Source organism: Canis aureus, chromosome 16 (assembly GCF_053574225.1).
Source record: "Canis aureus isolate CA01 chromosome 16, VMU_Caureus_v.1.0, whole genome shotgun sequence".
Lineage (NCBI taxonomy): Eukaryota > Metazoa > Chordata > Mammalia > Carnivora > Canidae > Canis > Canis aureus.
The window spans coordinates 11,220,166-11,243,503 of record NC_135626.1 but is presented as its reverse complement, the minus strand read 5'-3'; the positions used below and the strand labels follow the sequence as shown (position 1 = coordinate 11,243,503).

Sequence of the window (23,338 nt, the reverse complement as noted above, 5' to 3'; positions counted from 1 at the left end):
TATGCAGAGGGCCCAAGGAAGCAGCCCTACCCGGGATGTGCGCCATCTACCCCGGCCACCCTCCATGCCGTCATTACTTGTGTCCCCCACGTGTGTCTGCCTTAGCCCGCTGCCGTTCTGCTCCCCAGACTGGCCCCCCAGCTGCTAGGCCCATCCAACGGGGCCTGGCCTAGCCCGGGGGGCACTGGGGAGAGACGGGCTGGTGTGGACAAGTCTCCCTCTGGGGCCCAGCTCCCGCCCATTCTTCCCCTAGGACCTGGCTGTGCCTGCTCACAGCTGGAGCTCAGCCCCAGCCCTGCTTTGTTGAAACCGCCCTCAGGCTGTGTCCTGATCTTTGCTTCCCAGAGGGAGCTCTCTGGGGGCTTGTCAGTGTTGGACAGTGAGAGCAGCAGTCACTGCCCTGGGGACATGTCAGAGGGCTTCTGGTCAGCAGAGGGCCCTGCTGCCTTCCAGAGCTGGCCAGGCTGAGCCCTGTGGTGGCCGGCCAGGTGGGACACGTGCCTTCAGGTGTCCGCTGGGACCACCTTCCTCAAACAAGCACTAGGTTCAAAGGGCTGTGAGCTCTAGACTCTCCAGGCGGGCGGGAGTGTGTGTGTGTGTTCTGTGTGTGTTCTGTGTGTGCCGTGAACAAGACCTGTCTACCTCCCAAGAGGAGCACTCTTGGCTCATTCTTACCCAGGGAGTGGGACTTGGGGTCACCTGAGCCCAGTCCTCCTGCTCCTTCTGCAGGAGACAGGCTGTCTGTGATCCAGGAAGGATGCACCTCCACCCTGTCAGGAAGTGGGGTGTTGAGTGGGCCCTAGAAGCAGGGGACCGGGGGGGGGGGTGCTCCAAACCCTCCCACATGTGCCCGAGGTTCCCAGCGAGTAGAGCTAAGCAGTCCTGGAGTCGGTGACCATCCCTCGGTGTGAGGTGCTTCCCCATGAGGAACAGCCATCGGGGGCAGAGGGGCTGGGCCGCCAGGGTCCACCCTGCCCCCATGGGTCTGCACTGTCTCCTTGGGGGCCTCATGTACGCTGTGTTTAGCTTGCATTTTGAGCAATAAAGCCTGGTCGTAGTTTGTATGCTTGCTCGCATGCTCTGCCTGTTACCTTCTCCCCTGGTCTCACAGACAAGCAGGCTGGGACCCCTGGCCTGGGGGTAAGTGCCATTTTATTGAGGACATTCTGTGCTCCTGGCTCGATCCCAGTCCGGTTCATGGCATCTCAAACCAGGGAAGTGGCTTGCCCAGGTCACATAGCTGGTAAGGGCCAGGGCCTGAGGGGCAGAGCCAGGCTCTCCCTCACTGGCCACCTCGCCCCTCCTTGCTGCCTTACTGTGGACAGGAAGGGGGTGGCCACAAAGAGGGCCTTGCCTGGGGCAGCAGGCCCTGGCGGCCTTGGCCTGGAGTTTGGGTCTAGCCAAACCTGGCTGCTGGGAGGCACCCCCACCTGCAGCAGACCCCAACCTTCTACTCCAAGGCCGAGAGCCTGATTTATTTTTACAAATGGGGTGAACGTGGTTTGCAGATGGGAGCGCTGAAGAGTCCCATATTTCCAGAGGCCAAGTGGGTGCAGGAGGAAGTGTCTGTGCTGGGTCTTGTGCCCTGGCCTGGGTGGAGTCCAGAATGTTCCCCAGTGCAGCCACAAGCCTTCAGAAGTGCAGATCTGTCTTCCTTCCCGGAGTCAAGTCGTTCTGTGGTAACTCAGAGGATCAGAACAAAACGGTGTGATGATGGCCCCGTGTGCCTGCCCCACATCTCTCCTGGTTACAGTCCTCTGTGGGGGTGTCCTCTGTGTACGAGTAAGGAACCGGGCCCCAGGTCACCCAGCAGGGCCTTGTCCTGGCCCATGGGCCGTGTGCTGCCCTGTGGCCCGTGGCTGCCTCCTCTGCCCCAGCAGGTCTTAGCAGATGAGCGGCAACACGGCAGGCCGCCTGAGCTGGGACCCAGGCTGGTAGAGGTGGTGCCTGACGGGAGCCAGAATGCACACCGTGGGGGTCCGTCCTGCTGTTGTCCTGTCCTCCTGTGCTCTGTCTGATGGCGCACGGCTGCCGCCTCCCGGCCTTGGTGTGCAGGGTCCTGGCCAGCGGAGAGGCCCTGTGGCCAGTGGTTTGGCCCGCTGTGGGCGGGGACCCTGACCTAGTGCAGGAAGGACCTCCTCCCGGTGCGGAAGAAGGACTCTATCTGCTCCAGCGATCGGCCCTTGGTCTCCGGCACACAGCAGCCGGTGAACACCAGGCTGGCCAAGCAGATGGCGGCAAAGAAGAAGAAAGGCACGTGGAGGCCGAAGGCATTCTGGGGACATTGAGGGGATGCCTGGTCACGTGGAGGTTCCTGGCCCTTCTAGTCCAGCTAGCCTTGGGGGCTTTCACCATATTCCTTCACTGCCTCCCACAGGAAATGCAAATGCTTTAGCATGGCCCTGAGACCCTCGAGGTCTGGAGCAGCCTCCCTGTGGCACTGGGTCCTAGGACTGCCTCCCCTAGGCAGTGGCCTGCCCTGGCGGGAGCTCGCCCTCAACTCTCTCCCTGGCTGCTTCATGCTGCCACCTGCAGGAGACCTGCCACTACAACCCCACAGGACCAGGCTCTTGTGCTGCTAGAGCCACCCCACATGTCCTCCTGCCTGGCCCCCACCTCACCCGCGCCTCTGCTGGGGCTGGGCACACTGCGAGTTCCTCAGCCCTGCCCTGCCCCACTGGCTACACCAGGGTAGGCGCTGGCCCCAGAGGCCTGTCAGGTTTCCCTCCTGGGAGCAGGGAACACGATTCTGGCTGGCCTCAGGGCCTGCAGGGACCCCGGCTGAGAGACCCAGACAAAGGCCCAGCTGGGTGGGCAGGGTGGCCCCGTGGCTGTGCTCGTCCTGGCCCAGAGGGCCTGTGGGATACCCAGAGGACTCGGCCGAGAAGCCTAACCCTCGTTACTCACCACCACCAGCAGGAAGGACTTGGTGAGAGCAAAGGCGGTGAGCCAGCTGACTAGCACGCAGAGCCCCGAGGCCACGCCACGGGCCTGCAGGGGCAGGATCTCCGACATGAGGAGCCAGGTGATGGGCCCCCAGCCCATGGCGTAGCCTGCCAACAGAGGGGACAAGGGGCCTCTTCTGCCTCCACTGAGCTGCCGAGACTGCCCCCCTCCAAACACCCTGACAAAGCAGGACAGCAGCACCCACCCCTGCCCTAGCGTGTCCCCCACACACCTAAGCAGCAGATAGCCCCCTGCTAGCTGGCCATCAGTCTCCCAGAGCCCCATCCACGTGGTGGCACTGCCATACCCACCTGTGATGAAGAGCATGGTGGCCACCAGGGGCACCAGGGTGAGGTAGCTGGAGGGTGTGGCCAGGGGCTGCTCTGTGCCCCCCAGGGGTATGCTCTCTAGGCCCATGGTGCTGTTGGGGGTCAGAGGCTTCGGGCCAAAGTGGACGTACAGCCCCACCGTCAGGTTGGCAGCAAACATGATGGTGGCTGTGGACACACAGGTGGCCCTCGGGGGCCAGGACCCTCTAAGCCAGGGGCTTCCTCTGCAGAGCCCCTCAGCACCCTGCACCCTGTGGGGGCCAGCAGGTGCAGGGGACAGGCCGGTGCTCACCTGAGACGAACAGCAGAACCTTGCGGCCAGCCAGGTCCATGGTGAGGGCAGCGATCAGCACAGAGAAGAGCCTCACGGCCCCCACAATGGCTGCGTCATCCTTGGGGGGCTGCAGGGAGGAAGCCACCAGGGCTGAGGGGCTCCACCTGCTGTGCTCATCCCACCAACATGGCCCCCAACAAGGGGCCACAGGGTGCTCAGGTCCTAGGCCATGGCTGCAGCTCCTTTGGAGTGCTGGGCTGCTGAGTGCAGACCACGTGCCAGGCTTTCCTCTGGTCCCCTGGCCTCACCTGTGGGCCCTTCGGGCAGGGCACAGGTGCGGTGCCCACCATCGAGCCCAAGGCCAGCACAGAATCCAGGCACCACAATGACTGGGACTGTGCTGTCACTAATCTTTCAATCTCCTCTCCCGCTGAGCCCGGGACTGGCCAATGGGGGCTCACCCTGTTATCTCCCTTCTACAGAGGCGGAAACTGAGTTTTGGAAGGAAGCGACTTCCCCAGTGAGTGACCGATACCCTGAACCTGGGGTCCGTGGCCCCCAAGGGCTCTGGGTTCCTTTGTGATTCTGTATATTTTCAAACACCTAAGTTTACTTACAGACGTTATTCTGAGAACAGATGCAGGGCACAGAAACAAATTTAAGAGACTCTAGGGTGCTCCCCACGGCGCATGCACCCCTGACACGTGCTCAGTGAGGGCCGGCCTCCATGGACGCTGGGGGCAGAGCTGGGGGTGTGGGGCTGGGCTCTCACCAGCAGGATGGCAGTGCTTTCGAAGATGGGCTGCAGGTAGACAAGGATGGGCGTGATGCCCATCAGCTGCTGCAGGAAGCGCATTACCAAGGCGATGAGGATGGGTCGGTACATGTGGGGGTTCCGAGCCTCAGCCCACGACATGTGCGTGCTCTAGAAACATGAAGCTGCCACTGAGGGGGCTGTGCCGGCCCCTCCAGCAGGTACCACCCTGCCCTGGGCTGCACGGGGCCGGGTCGGAGACTCCCTCCTCCCTTCCCCCCACCCCGGGAAAGACCCCTGCGCATGGAGGCAATGTGGGTCACAGACTGGCCCGGGGGACCTCCGCCCGACCCCAGGCACTTGGATAAGCGGGTGGGACAAGGCAGATTTCTGCTTGTCGGTATCTCTGGGTGCCCAGAATGGCGGAGCACGGAGCTCGCGCTCTGGGGCAGGTGTGGCAACATCTCCATTCCCCCTCATTCTTGGAGGGGAGAGCCGCTCTGACACGTTCCCTCCCCAGGAGAAGCAGCCAAGGCACAGACAGGCCTAGAGGCTGGCGGCAGCCACGCAGACCTGCGCACCTGCCCCCCCACACCTGTCTCCGGACGTTGTCCTGGATCTGCTCGAATTCCCAGCGGATGTCGGCGTCGGCCCCACGGAGCCAGGCCAGCGCCCGCAGTGCCTCCGTGTCCCTGCCCCGCGAGAGTAGGAAGCGGGGTGAGTTGGGCATGAAGCTGAGCAGCAGGATCATGATGAGCACAGGCCCTTCCCCGGCCACAGCCAGCCAGCGCCACGGCAGCAGGAGGCCTGGGGGCGAGGAGGGGGTGAGGAGCTGGGATCTGGGCTGGACAGAGTCCCCTCCCACGGAGCCCTCTGAGCAATGCATCTGTCCTCAAGGGCTTGTCCCAGAGCCACCTCCTAGAGGAAGTCTACCCTGGTTGCCCCAGAAGGGGCCATGGGGATTGCTAGGCCCCTAGCACAGGGCCCAGCACACAGAAGGAGGTCCTTGCAGGGTCTCAAGGGCCGTGGCGGGGTGATGGAGGGGTAGCCTGAACAGACAAGGCCCCAGGCTTCTACCTCCAAACCCCCACTCCATCTCAACCATAGGTGCTCTCATCTCCTTTCTAGATGGACTTCCCATTCGACCAGAGAGAGACAGGGTATTGCCTGGAGGTACAAAGCACAGCGGTGGCTAAGCAAGTACCTTGTCTCCCAGCTCAGTGTTTGTTTTGGGGCACGTTCACTCCCCTTCCACCCCCGTCTGCTCAGTAGCGCCCTGTCACTCCCACGCCTGCAAGCAGGAGAGGCTCAGTACTCCTCTGGAGGATACTTGCCAAGTGCATACAGGGACAGAGATCCGAACACGGCCATGAGCTGGGGTGTGGCCCCCAGGGCCCCACGGACTCCTGGAAGAGCAATCTCAGACACGTATACCTGCAAGACACATCGGCCCACCCGGGCCGGGCTGAGATGGGAGAGGGGGCCCTGCTGAACCTTGGGAAGTGAGCAGTCGGGCCTCCTGGTGGCATTGTGGTCCTGATTGTGACTCAGCCCACTTCCCTGTCAGGTGGGCAGAAGCGCTTAGCTGTGAAGTAGCCTGAGGCTGGGAAGTGAGAGGCCCATGGGCACCCAACTCTACTCCTCCCAGGCATCTCTGGCCCCTGTTAGCATGTGTGTAGCTACGGGAGGAGTCCTAGGGAGGGGAGAGACTTCCCCTTCCCTCGTTGCTCAATGCAGATTTTCTCCTGTTGAGCAATGTGCCTGAGTGTCGGGAAATGGGGTAGAAACCTCAAGAAGTCCAGACTCAGGTCAGCTGGAGATGGGACAGGTCAGCCGCCCTGCTGCAGGTAAGCTGAGGCTCCCGGGCACACAAATCCCCCCCGGACCAGGGGCCTAGAGGGCCAGGAGACTTTACTGCATGGTGGTCGGCATGGCACTGAGGCAGGGAGGGATGGGCAGTCCTGGCCTTACCGGGATGCAGGCCGCTGTGAGTCCCCCAGCGAAGCCTGTCAGCGTCCTCCCCAGCAGCAGCATCCAGAAGCCGTGGGCACCTGCCATGAGCGCGTAGCCAGCTGCTGACGGCACAGCTGAGAACATAATGCTGAGCTTCCGGCCCAGGAGGTCATTGAGGACCATGGCGCTGAGGCCCCCCGCTGCTGCGCCCAATGTGAACACAGACTGCAGGAAAGGGGTGCAGGGGCAGACATGTGTGGGCACCCATCACTCCTACCCACCCCGCGAGCCCAGACTCAGCTGCTTTTCCTGGTTGATCATGACATCTTTGCTTGTGGGATCAGGCCCTGAATAGTAGGGAGCCTCCTGTCTTTAGAGGTGTGCAACCATCACGTGCACAACCATTTGTTACAAATGCCACCCTGGGGAGTCTCACTCTGAGGAGTGTGTGGGGCTGTGCGTCCACAGTGATTCTGTTCAACTGAACGTTTAAATGTCTGACACTATAATAATACAGCTGTCGGGAGAATTCTGTGACCCAAAACCACTGGCATTTTTAGATTTGGGGGTTCTTGGATTCCCTGTGGAGTGTAGTGAGTAGGGTCCTGTCAGTGACTTGGGCACATCACTTGGCCTACCCAAGCCTCATTTTCTCTAGCTGTTTTATGGGGAGAGAGGAGTATTCACCTCATAGGGTTGGCCCTGGACTCAACCAGCTCCCACACCCAGTGCCCAGCTGCACCCCCGGCTCACACCGAGTGCTCAGTACACACTGGGTGTCATCTTAGCTACTCTGTTGGGTTTGTTTGTTTGAAGCCCCTAAGATCATCATTCTAGAATCCTGGGACTCCTGGGGCCTCTGCTCTTCCCTTCTGTGGGCCCATGCTCTGTCCTGGAACCCTCCTTGCCCTAGCCACTGCTTCTTTCCATTGGCATCTGATGCTCCTGCCCCCCCATCATTCAGGGAGGTGCCTGCTGTGCTGTGGCTGCCCGGCTGTGCGTGTGGGGGGCCTGGGGCAGCGGGGAGGCCTGGAGGGCCACCTCTCCACTCGCTCCTTCCCATGCCTTCTTAGCTATCACTTCCTCCTTCTATTTCAGAGCAATCATTTGGCCTCACTCACCCACTGCCTGGCCTGCAGCCTGGCTGGATGGAGGAGGGGAAGGACCAGGGCCCAAGAGGGCATCCCAAGCTCAGTGGGGCCCAGTGCACCCTGCTCTGCCCGTCTCCAGCTCCGAGTATGGCTCTTACCCCAAACCAGGATGCCTGGGCTTTGGTCAGCTTCAAGTCAGGGTCCAGGGAGTGCTCCAAGGCAGGAATGACAGGGGACGTGTAGACCAGGGCATACCCGAAGCTGAAATTGCCCAGCACGGCAGCAAAGGTGGCCAGGAACACCCTCTTGTTCTGTGGGGCCCTAGTGGGGGTGGGGAGCAGAGGGATGAGGTTTGGAGTCCCTCCTCCCCCTGCGGCTGAGAGGCTGCCTGTCCTGAGCCCAGTGGCCGCGGGCTCAGGCTCTGAGGGCAGCGCTGGGCGGGACTGAGGGCTCCCAGGGCTTGAGTGTCCTTTCACTGGGAAAATCCCCAGGACACTTCCCAAAGCCCATTCCCATGGCTGAGACACCGGGAAGGGGTGCTTCTCTCTAGAAGAGGAGCCTGGGTTTCTGCTGCCAGCTTCGCCTCTCAGGCCAGCAAGCCCCTTGCTCTCTCTGGGCTTCCCTCTCTCACCCCACCTGAGTCATGTGGGGGCTGGGCCTGGGCAGCGGGCGAGCACGCCTTAAATAGGACTCGGGTGTCCGGGGTTAGGGGAGGCCAGCGGGCCTCTGCCGGACACTCACGGAGGTCGGAGGAGCCCCCACCCGCAGCCCGCATGCCCGGCGACTCTCACCTGACCCGCGTCCTGTCCCCCGGCGACGGGGACGACTTCTCGGGGAAGGTGTCATAATCCGGGCCCTCGGCTCCCAGCAACGGCTCCTGCATGGCCGGCCCCTGCTCGCGGTGTGTCCGTGCGGCCGCCGACGGCCCGGGTGCCGGTGCCGGGTGCCGGTGCCGGTGCCGGTGCCGGTGCCGGGGACAGCGCGGCCGGGAGACGCTCGGGGCAGCGGCGGCTCCGAGCATCCGGCGCAGGCTGAGCTCCGCCCCTCGGCCGCGATTGGCTGCGAGGCGGCCCTGCGGGGCGGGCGCCAGCCAATGGGGACGCGGCGAGCGGTGCGGATGCGGGATGCGGGATGCGGGATGCGGGATGCGGGATGCGGGCGCGGCGCGGGGCGGCCGGGGCGGCCGGGGCGGGGCGGGGCGGGGCGGCGTGCGGGGCTCGGCGTGCGGGGCGCGGGGCGGGGGGCGGGGCTCGGCCGGGCGGGGCTCGGCCGGGCGGGGGGCGGGGGTGGGGGTGGGCGGGGCGGGGCTCGGCCGGGCTTTCCCGGGGCGCGGCGCGGGGCGGGGGACGGAGCAGGGCGCAGGCTGGGGCGCGGAGCCCTGCGGGGCTTTCCTGAGGCTCCGACTCTGGCGCCCAGCGGGCGTGCCGCACGCCTCGTGCCCCCTGGGGACCGGTGGGCTGGCCCTTCAGAGGGGAACCCCGCGCCTGAAGTAGGAGGCGCGACGGTCACGCGGAGCACGTCCGGGTCCGGGCCGGGTCCCAGGGGGGCACCAGCAGCGGTTGCTCCTGCAGCCCCACCGCGGCCCAGCGCCTCTAGGCTGGGGGAAACCGCCCGGGGAGGCGAAGCCGACTCCCAAGGTCACACGGAGAACACGTGTCTCCCACCGAAGGAAGGCCTTGCTTCGCTTCCTGGACTCCCTCCCTGCCACATCGTGTCGCCGCTGGGCCTGCCCCCTTCCCTCCCAGGGTGACGTGAAAGCATCAGACAGCCCGAGGGTGACAGCCTGACGGGGTGTGGGCTGAAGGCCCAGGGAGGAGGGGGCGGCGGTCCCAGTGGCAGAGTTGTATTTTCCCCACTTCTGGCCCTGACTGCAGAAATAAACTGGGCTCGTTGGGAATCATCCGTGTAAGATAAAATTAAAATATAAGAAAAGCCGAAACTGAAGATTTCCTGGAGGCTGACCCTCAAACAATAACACAGTCACGGTGCCAGCTCTACTTGCGACCTTTTCAGAGAGGGGCTGCCTCACGTCCTACTGTGCTGCATGATGTGCCACACGTGCTTTGCTTTTTTAACTGATCCTTTGTTGTTGAGCATTCAGGTTATTTCCAAATTGTACCTATTAAAACAGTAAGTCGTTTGAAATATTTTTTATTTTTAGAAAAATTTATTTATTTGAGAGAGAGAATATGAGTGTGGGAGCAGGGAGAGGGGCAGAGGGAGACTCTCAAGCAGACGCCTGATGCCCCACAGGACTTGATCCTACAATCCTGAGATCAGACCTGAGCCAAAATCAACAGTCGTTTGTCCAATGGACTTGAGCCATCCAAGTGCCCTCAGTAAATTGTTTCTATTTTTATTTATTTTAAAAAAATTTTTTAATTTTAATTTTATTTTTTTATTTGTGATAGGCACACAGTGAGAGAGAGAGAGAGGCAGACACACAGGCAGAGGGAGAAGCAGACTCCATGCAGGGAGCCCGACGTGGGACTCGATCCCGGGACTCCAGGATCCAGCCCTGGGCTGAAGGTGGCACTAAACTGCTGAGCCACCTGGGCTGCCCAGTAAATTGTTTTGAAAAGGTATTCTAGGGACACCTGGGTGGCTCTGTGGCTGAGCATCTGCCTTCGGTTCAGGTTGGGAGCTCAGGGCGTGATAGTGGGGTCCTGATATCGAGTCCCACACTGGGCTCCCCACAGAGGCTCTTCCCTCTGCCTGTGTCTCTGCCTCTCTCTCTCTCTCTCTCTGTGTCTCATGAATAAATAAATGAAATCTTTTAAAAAATGGTATTCTAGAATTCTCTTTTACTATCACAATACAACTGTCCTCCCTGGTGGCCTTCTGCATCCATGTTTTACAATGGAGAAAGCCGGTTCGGGAAGGTCTCACGTCCATTACCCTGCAGCCTTCCAGTGTCCTTCCCCACATGGGTCCCTTCTGCATATTTCCCCATTGTGTGTGTGTGGACACCACTGTGTGGCCACTTTATATCACTTCTGAGGCATTTTCTTGCTGTAAAGGACATGAGTTTTGGATCCAGGCACACCCAATAAACAGTGACTCCTAGTGCTAAGGGGGCACAATTCCTGGAACCATATTTTAACAACTGAGATATAACCTGGTCATGGGCATTACGGCTATCTCAAACATGTTTGCTTTAAAGATTATTGATTCGATGGCCATCTTTGTCCTTAAAAGATGATTTCTCTCAGCAAGGATGTGTCTCTGGTCTTCAGGTCTCTTTTATCCACTGCCTCCTACCCCCTAATTGGGTGGCTTGGGCCTTCTCTCCTGCTACCTGGGTCAGCCCCAGATGTGCTGCTTGGGAACCTGGCCCCTGGAGTGGGCAGGGGCTCTCCTCTTCCCTGCCCACCTGGTGCCTGGTGCCAGAAGGCCCCTGGTCGATTTGAATTCGGAGACCTCCCCTCTTCCTGCGGCTCTCCCGGCCCCCATCAGGGAAGCCTCTGCTTGGGAGCAGCAGAAAGCACTGGTCTGGGATTCGGGACACCTGGATCTGCTTCCCCTCTTTGCCCTGGACACACCCACAGCAGGGGCTGGGCCTCTCCTTTCCCCGCCCCCCAGCTCCAATTCCTCCCAGAGGGAGGCGCCAGGGAGGGTGGGTTCTGTAGAGGAAAGGCCCCTGGTTGATCCACTGGAGCTGCAAGTGGTCTGTGTCTGCAGTGGAACCTGACAGCCCCCAGGGCGTGGCAGCTACCACCCTGCTAGAAGGTAAACATCCCACAGAGCTGCCAGGGTTGGGGAGGGGCTGGGCAGAGACCACCCCCGATGCCTGGGATCCTGGACTGGCTCCATCCCCCCACTGATCCAGGGCACCGGAGCTTAGCAAGTGACCTGGTGCACAGTCTGCCCCCGTACAGACGAGGAGCCTGGGGACCAGGTCTCAGGCTGCTGTGACCATCTCTGCCAACCTCTGGGAATGCTCGAGAACTCTGCCCCAGGGAGGCACTTCCTTCTTTAAACCTGGGTTTTCTCAGCTGTAAAGTGGATGGAACCGGGTGCCCTCCTCCCGGGGGCCACTGTGTGGGCAGAAGGCAGCTGGCAGGCCTTGATGGAGCTGCTTCTGCAGTTTGACAAAGGTCCCTCCAGACGAGTCTGCTGAGTCTGCCAGCTTCCTAGAGTGCCCCAGGAACTGGCTGAGCTGCATTCCAGACCCCCTGGCACAAGGACAAAGTTCTTGGAGGGGGTCTGTGGCTCTGAACCTGACTTTCCAGGCCCGGTCATCTCAAGAGAGAAGGTAAGAGGGAGGGAGGAGATGCCAAGACCCTCCTATTTCATCTGGTCCCTGTCCTCCCTGGTGGCCTTCTGCATCCCTGTTTGACAGAGGAGAAAACCGAGTCTCAGGGAGTCACTGGCCAGGGTGGCCTGTGGGATACCTCCTGGCCCTGCTCCTGCTGTGTCTGGAGGGCCTCCCAAGGGAGAGGGACGGGAGGGACAGAGACCAAAGGAAACACTTCCCTTATGTCCTCCTTCTTACAGATGGGCCGACCGGAGCCCCCAGGGGAGAAGGTCTCGGACACTCAGCTGTCTGGTGCCCCTGCTGCCCTCCACCATGCCCTTGGCGATGCGATCCCTGGTCCTGAGGACTCGGACCTGGTGCCCTCCGTGACCCTGGCTGCAGCCCTGGTCCTGCTGTTCCTCCTACTCTTGGCCTGGCTGCTGTAGGACAGGCTTCCCAAGGCCCCTGCTAAGGTGGCTTCCCGGGCAGGGGGTGGGGTAGCCCTTGTCTGGGCCTGGCCCTGTGTCAGGAGTGATGCAACAGGACCAGAGCCGGGGACAGGGTTTGGGGGGTAGAGCGTGTGGGGAGGCCCCAGTGGGACCTGAGGAAGGTCCCAAGGCCCCCCCGACAGTGGGGGGCAGGAGCCCAGATGGACCCTGGCCGCTGCTGGAGCCTCAGGAGCCCAGATGGACCCTGGCCGCTGCTGGAGCCTCAGGCCTGCGGATGGCAGCAGGTGGTGGGCTGAGCCTGGGGCAGCCGCAGGTGCTCAGACCGGAGGGTTCAAATCCACCTCATGCAGGGTTGTTGCGGGGGTGGGGCCCCCATCTTGGCGCGAGCGTCCTCGGGGCTCCCCCTGGGATCTGTGGGATGAGTCAAAGTGACCGGGAAATGAGAGTTCCAGCCCAGGCCGTGTCCCTGACGGGTGGTGACGGTGGACTCTGTCCTCCGCTCTGGGCCTCAGCCTCCTCAGGCATCCAGCCAGGGTGACTGTGCAGCGTTGTGAGGCTAAGCAGCCGGCACTCTGGTCACCTGTGCAGCAGATACTTGCCCCCCCCCGCCCCGCCCCCACGTCCCCCCGTCCGGGGACCCTTGGAGGAGGCCCTGGCCCTGGAGCAGGGATTCGCTGGTCTTGGCCGCCACCTGGTGGCTGAAGTGGGAATGGCACCGCCGCGGCGGGATCCCCTCAGGCTTGGGGGGGGCGGGGGGGGGGTTGGGGGGCAGGTGAAGGTGTTTTTCTTTTTCTTTTCTTTTTTTTTTTTTGTTTTCTTTTTCGAAGTGGGAACATTTGAGATTTCGGGTAAGCACAGGTCTGGTTACGTAGAGAGAACTTCTTTTAACCATTTGCTGTTTGTCGTTGTTCCCTTCATGTCTGTATCTAATACCCAAAATATTTCCTCAGGATAGGGGGTGGAGGGGAAGGAGGGGTGGGGGTGCCGATGCCGGTCACTGCCCAGGGTCATGGGTGTCCCTCTGCCCCACGGTGGTTCTGTGTGGCGCAGGGACCCATTTTATAAACATCACGGCTTCACCTCGGGGTGAGCTCCTACCTCAGCTCCCGCCTCTCCTCCCCTCTGCCTCTTCCCGGGCACACGGGTGCCCCAGGTTAGGAAAGTTCCAGGGCGGGACATTGCAAAGGGTGACAGGACGGGCCTGGGGACGCGGGCGGACGAGTCCCAGGTGGGCTGGAGGCTGGCACTGAGCTGGCTGGCAACGGGGCAGGCAGCTTGCCTGTGCACGTGTGTGAGTGTGGAAGTATGTGGGGCCACAGGCTGCTCTCTGTTTATAAAATGGGTCCCTGAGCCACACAGAACAAAACACTCCTTGCAGGTACAGGTCCTTCTGCAGTGAGCTGCATGCAGACGCCCATGCGGCCTCAGCCAGGGCAGTGGAAGCCCCATGGCATTGTCACAGGCACTGCCACGAGTGCAAACGGGCAGAGCAGGGCTGAGACCTCAGGCAAGGTCCAGAGGGGCTTCTCCCCCTAGAAGTATAAGTGTGTCCATGGGGGCACATGCGCCCATGCTCACGTGTTTAATCCACGCAGCCTCCCTACGCGAGTGCACGCACAGAGCCACATGGGCGTCCTTCCTCGCAGCCTGGTCGTGGGCTGGTGGGAGTCTGCAAGGCCAGCTCAGGGGCCCTAGAGGGGCCGGGGAGCTTCTCTTGGCTATTGTTGAAGAGAGTGGTGGGCCACAGGCTGCTCTCTGGCTGTGTCCCTGGGAGTCACACAGCCAGAGCCCCCTTCCACATCAGCCTGCAGGGACCATGGGGCAGCACTGCAGCCTCCATGCCCTTTGGCTCCTTCCTAGAAGGGTCTCAGTTTTTTTGGGGTGGCAGTGTGCGTAACCCAAGAAAACGCAGGTCCCCTGGCTGCCCTTGCAGCGAGGTGGCCGTGTGAGTCAGCTCTGATCCGGAGGTGTAGACAGAGGTGTCCAGGGAGGGCCGCACTTCCTGATGAGAGGGGTTTGGAGTCGGGCTTGGTCCGCAGGTGAGAGGCAGATGGCTCCAGGCCCCAGGAAACAGGGCAGTGGAGGGAGACCAAGCACAGGCTGGGACCACAGGGCCCTGTCCTGCCTCCTGCCCCCCGTGGGGTAAGAATGGAATAGCCTGGCAGCCTGGGTGGCTCAGCGGTTTAGCGCCACCTTCAGCCCAGGGTGTGATCTGGAGACCCGGGATCGAGTCCCACGTCGGGCTCCCTGCATGGAGCCTGCTTCTCCCTCTGCCTGTGTCTCTGCCCACCCCACCCCCTTCTCTGTGTCTCTCATGAATGAATAAATACAATTTTTTAAAAAAATTAAAAAAAAAAAAAGAAGAACGAAATAGCCAGGCAGGGCTGGGGTCATGTGATGAGTGGAAGGGTCCCAGCCCGGTCCAAGAGACGGGACAGAGGAGCCCACAGAGGGTAGGCCAACTCATGGGCAGGTGTGCAGAGCACAGAGCATCCTTCTTCGTAACTCGGGGCAGCCAGTCCTGAGGGCCAGGCCCCAGTAGAGCCACACTAAAGGCCTGGCCAGACGTCCCCTAGGGCACATTCTTGGGTACCTTCCCTGGGTTTCAGCCACCCCACACCGTCAGGTGCCTCCTGCTTGGGGCATTGTAGGGAACAGGAAAAGGCTGTGGTGAGGCTGTCTCCTCCCTGGCCGGCAGCCCCTCTTCAGGCACTGCTGTGACCCGTGCCTCTTTTGCTCCTGGGGTCCCACCAGGGTAGACAGACAGCCTGGGGCCGAGTGCTTGCTGTGCAAGCCTGGAAAAGCACTCCCCTCCGTGAGCCTCCATCTCCTCCTCTGGACTTGGCGGTGTGTGTGTGTGTGTGTGTGTGTGGGGGGGGGGGGGATGGAAAGTTGCCTGACGCCCAGGGGCCTGGATGTCCCAGTGGCCTGGATGTTGTGGCTTGTTACCTTCGCAGGCTGCTTTCATCCCTCTTTGACAAACCAGCATCCGAGTGGGGCCTGCAGGAGGGGAGGGGGGGCATGGACGCAGGGGCATGGACCCAGGGGGATGGACGTAGAGGGATGGACCCAGGGACACGGAAACTGATCTGAGCAGGTGAAGTGAGTTCCGTCCTCGTCTAGGGCCAGGAAGGGTCAGACCCAGGTCCCCCACCCCGGCCAGACACCCTGGGATCCACGCCCCCTCCCCTGCTGGGGATCCGAGTGCCACCCAGCAGGCCTCAGCCAGCACCTACGCGGGGACCCAGCCGGCCAACTGTGGGCCACTAAGTAGCACAACATCTGCTTTGCTTGCTCAAGTATGATGTTACGTTTTTTTGCACAGCCGGACTCTTCCTGTCTTGCAGTGTGTCAGCGACAGTCTGGCTCTGTCCCGGCCGTCTCCTGTATCCCTTCGGCTTATCTCTGGCCTGTGGACTCTCTGCCAAAAGTAATGACTGAATTTTGAATCTCGTTTTGCTGACGGTTTAGAATATGTAAAAAATGTTCCACTGGGAGACCCAAGGGCACTGCGGGGGTTGGGGTTGGGGGCTTGGGAGCCGAGCCGTGGCCAGTCCCTTGCACCGCCCGGCCCAGGGTAGACCTCTTGGGGGCCTGGTGAGCTGGGGGCGGGCTGGGGCGAGTGAGGCTGTTTACTTACAGCTGTCGCTTGTTGATGCTTTCTGGAACACCAGTGTGTGTGAACGTGTCACGCAGTGACTTCGCAGGAGACGGAGCCGCTTTTACAGAGTGACCCTACTTCCTGTTGGACAGGCTGGCTTGGTCCCCATGGTCTTTGTTACGGTGCTCTCACTCCTAGGCACTCACTCCTACTTCTTGTGCTTCCCAAGCACACGCGGTCACTTGTTCCTACCAGGCGGTGGGATCGGGGCCTGCCTCCCCGCCTTGGGAGCTCCTGGTCCCCTGGGGGAGCCCAGAGCAGCAGAACTGCTCAGCAGGCAGGGGCGGGAGGGATATGCCCATGGGCTGTGGGGCACGCAGGGGAGGGCTCGGGTCCTGGCCACGGGGTGAAGCCAAGCTCAGTAAGCTCAGTGCAGAGGAACGTGGGGGGCCAGCCCAGAGGTGCAGCCGTTGGGAAGGGTAAGGTGGCTCCGAAGGCCCCAGGGTGAGAAGCAGCTTGGTGCTGGGTCTGGATGAGGCCCTAACCGGCAGGTGCGCGGCTGGAGCATGAGGCTGAGTGGGGCATCAAGGGAGAGCCGTCAGGCTTTGAAGGTTGGGGGGGGCGTCTAGCTTTGGATGCTCAGGCCTGGCCTGCGTGTGTGGTGACACCCATAGATGCCGTGTGCGTGCCCGAGGGTGTAGCTTTTGTTCCTGTGGCTACACGGCTTGGGTCTGGCTTCCAGCCGGTCCTGTCGCCCTGGACACCACATGTGTTTGCAACTATGGCTGCAATTCCAGGGGAAGGTGCTGATGGGGTGCTTGCCCTCACCACACCCCGTCTTCATCTCAGAGGTAGGTAGAATGCCTGTAGGAGGGGCTCGGCCCCCAGCAACTATGGGACCTGGGAGGCCGGTGAAGACCTGGGGTCTCACGGGCTGCCCTTTGTGGGAACCACAGATCAGCTGCCCAAGCAAGCGGCTCTTTGGAGGCCTGGCTCCCTCTTGCCAGTAAGGTGTGGGATTTGCTTTTGCAGGCCTGGAGGGTGGACACCAGGCCCCTGTTGCCTGTAGAGGGGCTGGCTGGTGGGTGTGGACGCAAGGGAGGACTGTGGGGCTGGAGGTGAGAGCAGGCTGGAGGGTGCAAGGATCCTGCCCCCCTGGGGTTGGGACACAGAGCCCTCAGCGCTGGCCGGGGCCTCCCCGTGGCCACCAGGGGTGGTGGCAGGTGCACTACTGCTGCCTGCCTTTTCTCTGTTGTAGCCCCCGGGGTCCTGGCTAGTGTCTCCTGGAGTCTCATGTGAGTGGGGACCCATCTGAACATAGGGTGTGGACAGAAGAATGTAGCAGCAAGGTGCCTTCTGGCCTGAGTGTGGCTCCTGCCCCGTGTAGGTGGTCTGGTGACTGGCTCTGGAGGAGGACGGCCCTCCTGCATTCAATGGGCCAGAGCTGGAAGGCTCCAGCAGCTGCAGTTACGGGGTGGGTGTGGGGGGAGTTCTCAAAGACCGTTCTGTGGCCAGTCCCAGCCTGCAGATTCGACGCTCTTCAGGGCCATGAGCGAATGCCTCACGTTGAGGACAGCTGCCTGGCTCTCTCTGCACCCTGAGCCATGTCCCCCTTTGCCGGGATTTCTGCAGGGACGACAGATTTCGTGCCCCTCTGTGTTGCCTGTTGGATGGCCTTGCCAAGTGCAACACTCCGAGGCACAGGGGCTGGTGTGCAACCCCACAGTGGGGGACCCCAGCAGGGCTCCCTGTGGCTGCCAGTTTCCTTGCTGTACCTGTGGGTCAGCCTAGGACTCCCAAGGCCCCTCCAGCTGCCATCTGCACCCAGGTTGTGCAGGGTACCCTCCAGGGCGGGGACACCCTCTCTTGCCTCAACGTTTTGCCTCTCACAGACTCGTTAGTGAGAATAAGCATTGAGTGCCTGTTGGGCCTCCGTTTCTGAGAAGCAGGCCCCCTCCCCAGACTGCCCACTCCAGCCATGGCTGTTTTCCCTCCTTCGTTTCAAAGCTCAGACCTAATGCATCCGAGTCCAGAGCTCTGAGCATGGGGTCTGGCCCCCAGAAAGGCCAGGCAGGTGGTCTTCAGTCCGGAGATGCTCTTGTATGTGCACTTGAAACCTGGGGCTCGGGGCGGGGGGGACAGCCAGCCCCACACCTGGCTCTGGCGGCTCCAGGTTATGGCCGAGGAGCCCCTTGGAGGCACAGAGGGCACGCCCCCATGCACGCAGCCTGCAGGAGCGTGGGAGCTGAGCATCCCGGGAGGATCCCGCTTCCTTCGCCCCTCCTTCCATGCTTGTTCACACCGTCCACAGGGAGGGCAGGAGGGGGTGTCACCTGCTTAGAGCTGCCCTGCTGCTTCTGTGGAAGGTCAGGGGCAGCACCCTCACTGTTAGGGGCCTCCTGACGCTCCTACCCCGTGTTGGCCAGCCTGAACTGCAGGCTTGAGGACCTGGCACAGGCCCCCCTGCCTCCGGGAAGCTGAGCTGCAGCCCACTCAGCCTTCCCTCGGGTGGGAGTTTGGATCCCTGGCTCAGCCTAGCCTGCTGGATGGAGCCGCATCCTGGCCTCTGGGAAGGGCTCCTGGGGCCCGGCCACAGACTGGGTGTGGGATCCTGCCCAACGGGGGCCCCCCCACCTGGAGCTCCTGTCCACCCTATCTCAGCTGGGGCTGGCCTGCCGGTCTGGGATGTGACGGGTTCTGGAGAGAACCCCAGGCCCTGGTGTTTGAGAGAGATGGCACGGTGGGACGAGGATGCTGGACTGACCATTCCGGTTGAGAGACGGAGGCTGGTGCACACAGGGAGGTTGCGGTGCCGGTCTAGGGCCTGACCTGTCACTTTCCAGCTCACCCTGACCGTGGTCGTGGTGTCCACCTCCCTGCCCTTCCCTTCCCTCGGCTGGACGGTGATGGGACGGTAGCAGCACCGTGCGGGGCACCCGGAGGATGACAAAACTTCACACAGGGAGCCCAAACGGGGAGCCACAACCCCATGTTGGTGTCTGCAGAGGAAAGTGTCTTGGATTTCGGGTGGTTTAAAGGGTCTTTTTATTCATCTGCATGTTTGAATTTTTCTACAGTACATGTGAATGACCAGAGTCATTTGTGACAAAGTTAAATTTTTTTTTTTTTTTTTTTTTTTTAACAAACTAGGCTTGTCACCTGTGTGGTAAATAAAAATTCCTATGACACTGGAAAGTTCCGCCTCAGTCACACTCTGATGGAATGGCGGCTGGCCGCGGGGCTGGGGATGCGGAGGGAAACTGAATCAGTGGGGCAGGGCGTAGTGGGGGCTCTGTCCGTTGGGGATACACATGCATGGCTGTGAGACACCTCCCAGTGGAGCGATGAACGGAGGAAGGGGTTCGTGGGAAGAGCGGGTGGGGCCCGTGGAAGGGCCAGCAGTGTCTTGGAGGGTGAGCATGATTTTAACAGGCAGGGGGCAGAGGTGAACCCAAGGGCGCTGCAGGTGTGGTAAACAGCCTGTCCCCATCCACACACGCACACGGAGCCATGAAGTATGTGCTGGGGGTGAGGGTGGCGGCTTGACAGGCCGGCAGCCTGATGCCACAGGAGGCTTTGCAGCTGAGGGTGGACGGTGACTGGGCCCCAGCCTGTCCCCAGGCAGCAGAGCTAGGAGGGCTGCAGTTTGACCCAGAGAGGTCTCCGTGCACAGTGGTCGGCATGCATGATGCCAGGGCCATGCGTCCCCAAGTCCTCCGGGCTCCGTGGTGGCTCCTGTGTAGCTGGTGAGAACCTCCGTGCAGGCTTCCAGAAGCCTTCCTCTGGGACGCCAGCACATGGCCCTACCCCGCAGAAGGCACCCAGCTTGGGAAGGCCTCCAGAGAAGAAGCTCACACATTCCTCTGGTTTGGGCTAGAGATATCTTCCCCTCCACGGGGCGGGAGCCAGGAGTGGGGGGCGGGGGGTACTGCTTTGTCAGGCTGGACGAGGGGCCAGCCAGGCCCCAGGACACGCCGTCCCCTGGCCTGGACTGGTCTCCTGGAGCAGGGCCTGTGCTGGGAATGGCGTCTGACCCTGCGTTCCAGGCGAGGCTGGGGCAGTGTCCTCAGGACACAGCTGTGCCCAGCTGTTTCCCAAATGACACTGTCCAGTGAGCCCACCCCCTCCCCAGCAGCTCTGCTGACCAAGGGACGCAGGTGTCGGGGCCCTTTTCGGGGACCTATGACCCTTGAGGTAACAGGACAGAGGCCAAGACCTGCTTGGCTTGCAGAGATGACATCCTGAGGCCTCCCAGGTGCATTGTGGGGCTAAGAAGTTTTGTCCACAGCCCAGTCCAGGGGATGCCCTCTGCTTGGCCTTGTAAAATTAGGGGAGGTGCTGTCTTCCAGTGGAAGAGCTCATAACCCACCTCGTCCAGGCCACCAGGGTCCCCTACAGAGAAAACCCACCCACTGCTGTGATCTTTGACCTGCCTAAATCCATAGGAGTTGCTCCCAGATGCTCTCACCCAAGTCCTTGTTGGGGCCTTTAGCACCAGGAGGGGAGACTGTGGGCTGGCCTTCAAACCCTGGGCTGGGCCACGGACCTCGGGCAAGTCACAAGGCTCCTCTGTGCCTTGGGGTTCCCAGGGCGGGTGGGTAGTGGGCTCGCTCCTGACTCACAGCTGCCTCCCAGAGGCATGGGCACTGGCGGGGGCAGAGGGGTCCCAGCCTTGAGGTCCGGCCTGACTGGCCAGGGCGGGCACAGGTCCCTCTGGAGACGCAGAGCCTCTGCCTGCTGCTGCTGGCCCCTGCCAATGGGGGGCCACAGGTGTCCTCTGTCTCACCTATGCCCACTCCCACCAGAGCATGGTGGGCTCCTGTGGGCAGTGGTGGCACTGGGCTCATTCACTGCTGTATTTGCAGGGCCTCAGCTCTGCCTGACACATAGAAGATGCTCAATAGATATTTGATGAATGAATGAATTCACCAATCGCTGACTTGTTTGTTGAGAATGGCAGACTTTGAGTGCACAGACCCCAGAGGCAGGTGGTCTAGGTTCTGAGGTTTGAGTCAAGTGACTTACTGGCCGTTGAGCGAGGTAATGTCCCTGTGCCTCGGTTTCCTTATCTGTAAAACAAGGGTGAGAGATTCCTGGTCTTATCAATAGGAAAAGCAGCTGCAAATTCAGGGTAGAAGAAAAGACATCCGTCTCGAGTGGTGTCTGCAGTTGGATAGGAGGTGCGGAGTCCTTGGGCCAGGGTGGGACAGGAGGGGGCCCAGAGAGGAGCGTGGCACACGAAAACTGGTTTCACTTTGAGATGTGGGGAGCTGAGGCCACCATGCTGCATCTGGAACTAAAGGCTGGGTTTATTGTTTGCTAAGCCTGGGTTATATGTTGGGGCGCCCAGGTGGCTCCGTTGGTTGAGCGTCCAACTCTTGGTTTCAGCTCAGGTCATGATCACAGGGTCATGAGATTGAGCCCCCTGTTGGGCTCCACATTCAGTGGGGCGTCTGCTTCAGATTTTCTCTCTCTCTCTCCCTCTCTCTCTGTCACTCCCCCTGTGCTTTCTCTCTCTCTCTCCAAAATAAATGAATAAATCTTAAAAAAAAAAAAAAAAAAAGCCAGGGGGAATGATAATTGTGACCACAGAGTTCTGTGAAGTTTGACCTCAGGCCCTGGGGTAGGGGGACAGTTTGGGGGCTGGGTGCTCTTGAGTGGAGGAAGTGTAGTCCCCTGAGTGTGGCTGCTGCTGATTGGCTGCCTGAAGCAAGTCGTTGCCCAAGGTCAGGTTGGGTTTGACATTGGTTCCTGGTGTTTACCAGTTCCGATGGCCTAAGACCAGTCTGTCTGGGGAGTTGAAAGTTTCTGTTCCTGTTGGTAAATTGGAGCATCATTTTTTGGCTCCCTTTGGGGGTTAGGGACAGGGGACAAAGCACTGAGCCACGCCACTTTGGGGGTGCCACAGAAATCTACCTCCACACACACAGCATCCTCAATGGCCCCACTTCACTGCCAAGGTAAACTAGAAAATCCACCCGGACTCCAGGTATGGCATCAACAGTGCGAGCTCGAGCCCTGGTGCTGAGAGGGGGAAGGATTCTCTAGGGATTCATAATCACGAGTGGGCCTTCATGTGCATGTGCGACCTGAAGTCACAGTCCCTCAATTACCCCCAAACTTGTATCTCAGGCCTCGGAAAAACTTCCAGAAAGTTCTACTGCAAATGAGTAGTCCAGAGTAAAAATCCACTAGGTACACAAGGAAACAAGGCACCATGAACAAAAGCTGACAGAAACAACAGACGGTAGGATCGGATCAGAAAAAAAAAAAAATTGGATGTTAGAAATATGATATTTTTCTGATAAATACCATAATATTTAACATAACATAAAAGACAAAATGAACATTTATTATTATTATTATTATTATTATTATTATTATTATTATTATTGCAGGAGGGGCAGAGGTAGAGAGAAAGTCCTAAGCAGGCTCCACACCCAGCATGAAGCCCAGCATGGGACTCGATCTTGTGACCCTGAGATCACCACCTGAGCCGAAATCAAGAGTCAGACGCCTAACTGACTGAGCCACCCGGGCGGCCCAAGATTTTGTCTTTTTGTGTATGATCATCCCAGTGGGTGCCAAGTAGCATCCTGGTGAGCTTTGATTTTCATCTCCCCGGTGGCTCCTGTTGAGGTCTTCTCATGTGCTCCTTAGTCATTCATAAGCCTTTGGTGTAGTGTCTGCTGAAATCTTTTGCCAATTTTTTTCTTGAATTGTGTATATCATCACTGAGTTTTGAGAGTTTACTTATATGTCCCTCATACCAGTCCTTTATCACATACACGTATGTATGTTTTATAAGTATTTCCTCCCAGCTTGCTTCTTTCCTTTTTAATTTTCTTAATGGTGGCTTCTGAAGAACCAACATTTTAAATGTTGCTAAAATCCTGTTTATTAATGATCTTCTCTGACGGGTTGCCCTTTTGCTCTTCCCGCTAAGAATCTTTGCCTCATGGAAGGTCACAAGGATTTTCTCTTTATGTTTCCTGCTGGAAGCTCTCTGGGTTTAGGAGTTAATTTGGGGGTGCGGTGTGAGGGAAGGGTTGGGGTTCGTCCAGTTGGCGTGCAGACATCTGTTTTTGCTGGGGTCCTTTGCTTCAAAGGGGAGGTTTCATTATCTCTGTCTCTGTGACTAAGAGCAACCACTTAGTAGGGATACAGGAGACTGAAGCGACTAATGGGCTCGCTCGATCTGATGGATTCCTACAGAATGTGAGGAGCAAACACACTGTGCAGGCTCCCATGGGGACGCTTAGGAAAACTGACCCCACTCTGGGGCATAAAGTGTGTCTGAGCCCATTTTTATACATAGGTGTTTCATAGACTGATCTCGGTACCCATGAGAAATCGGCTATTGCTTGAAACCACCCGCACCAACTGCAAATTAAGAAAGAAGACATCATGGAAAGACTGGATGGCTCAGAAGTTGAGCATCTGCCTTCGGCTTAGGGCGTGATCCCAGGGTCCTGGGATTGGGTCCCACAGCGGACTCCCCACATGGAGCCTACTTCTCCCTCTGCCTGTGTCTCTGCCTCTCTCTCTCTGTGACTCTCATGAAGAAATAAATAAAATATTTTTTTTTAAATTTTTTATGATAGTAAAAAATTCTTCACTCTCATGAAGAAATAAATAAAATATATTTTTAAAAATTTTTTATGATAGTCACAGAGAGAGAGAGAGGCAGAGACATAGGCAGAG

General features: G+C 59.6%; 1 protein-coding gene across 2 annotated transcripts; it reads right to left on the bottom strand.

The window, feature by feature from the left end:
- Positions 1 to 1,135: 1,135 nt before the first annotated feature.
- SLC2A6 (solute carrier family 2 member 6) lies at positions 1,136 to 8,339 on the bottom strand. 2 transcript variants are annotated; one of them, XM_077851300.1, is made up of 10 exons: positions 8,139 to 8,339; positions 7,506 to 7,668; positions 6,275 to 6,481; positions 5,638 to 5,737; positions 4,899 to 5,110; positions 4,322 to 4,474; positions 3,568 to 3,676; positions 3,258 to 3,443; positions 2,908 to 3,053; positions 1,136 to 2,275 (listed from the first exon to the last, which is right to left on the bottom strand). In XM_077851300.1, exons 1-10 carry the CDS (start codon positions 8,228 to 8,230, stop codon positions 2,120 to 2,122), a joined length of 1,524 nt encoding a protein of 507 aa, XP_077707426.1. In that variant the 5' UTR covers positions 8,231 to 8,339; the 3' UTR covers positions 1,136 to 2,119. The 2 variants fall into 2 exon arrangements, with proteins under 2 accessions (XP_077707426.1, XP_077707427.1); XM_077851301.1 differs by lacking the exon at positions 8,139 to 8,339 and adding an exon at positions 7,984 to 8,122.
- Between the last annotated feature and the right edge of the window lie 14,999 nt (positions 8,340 to 23,338).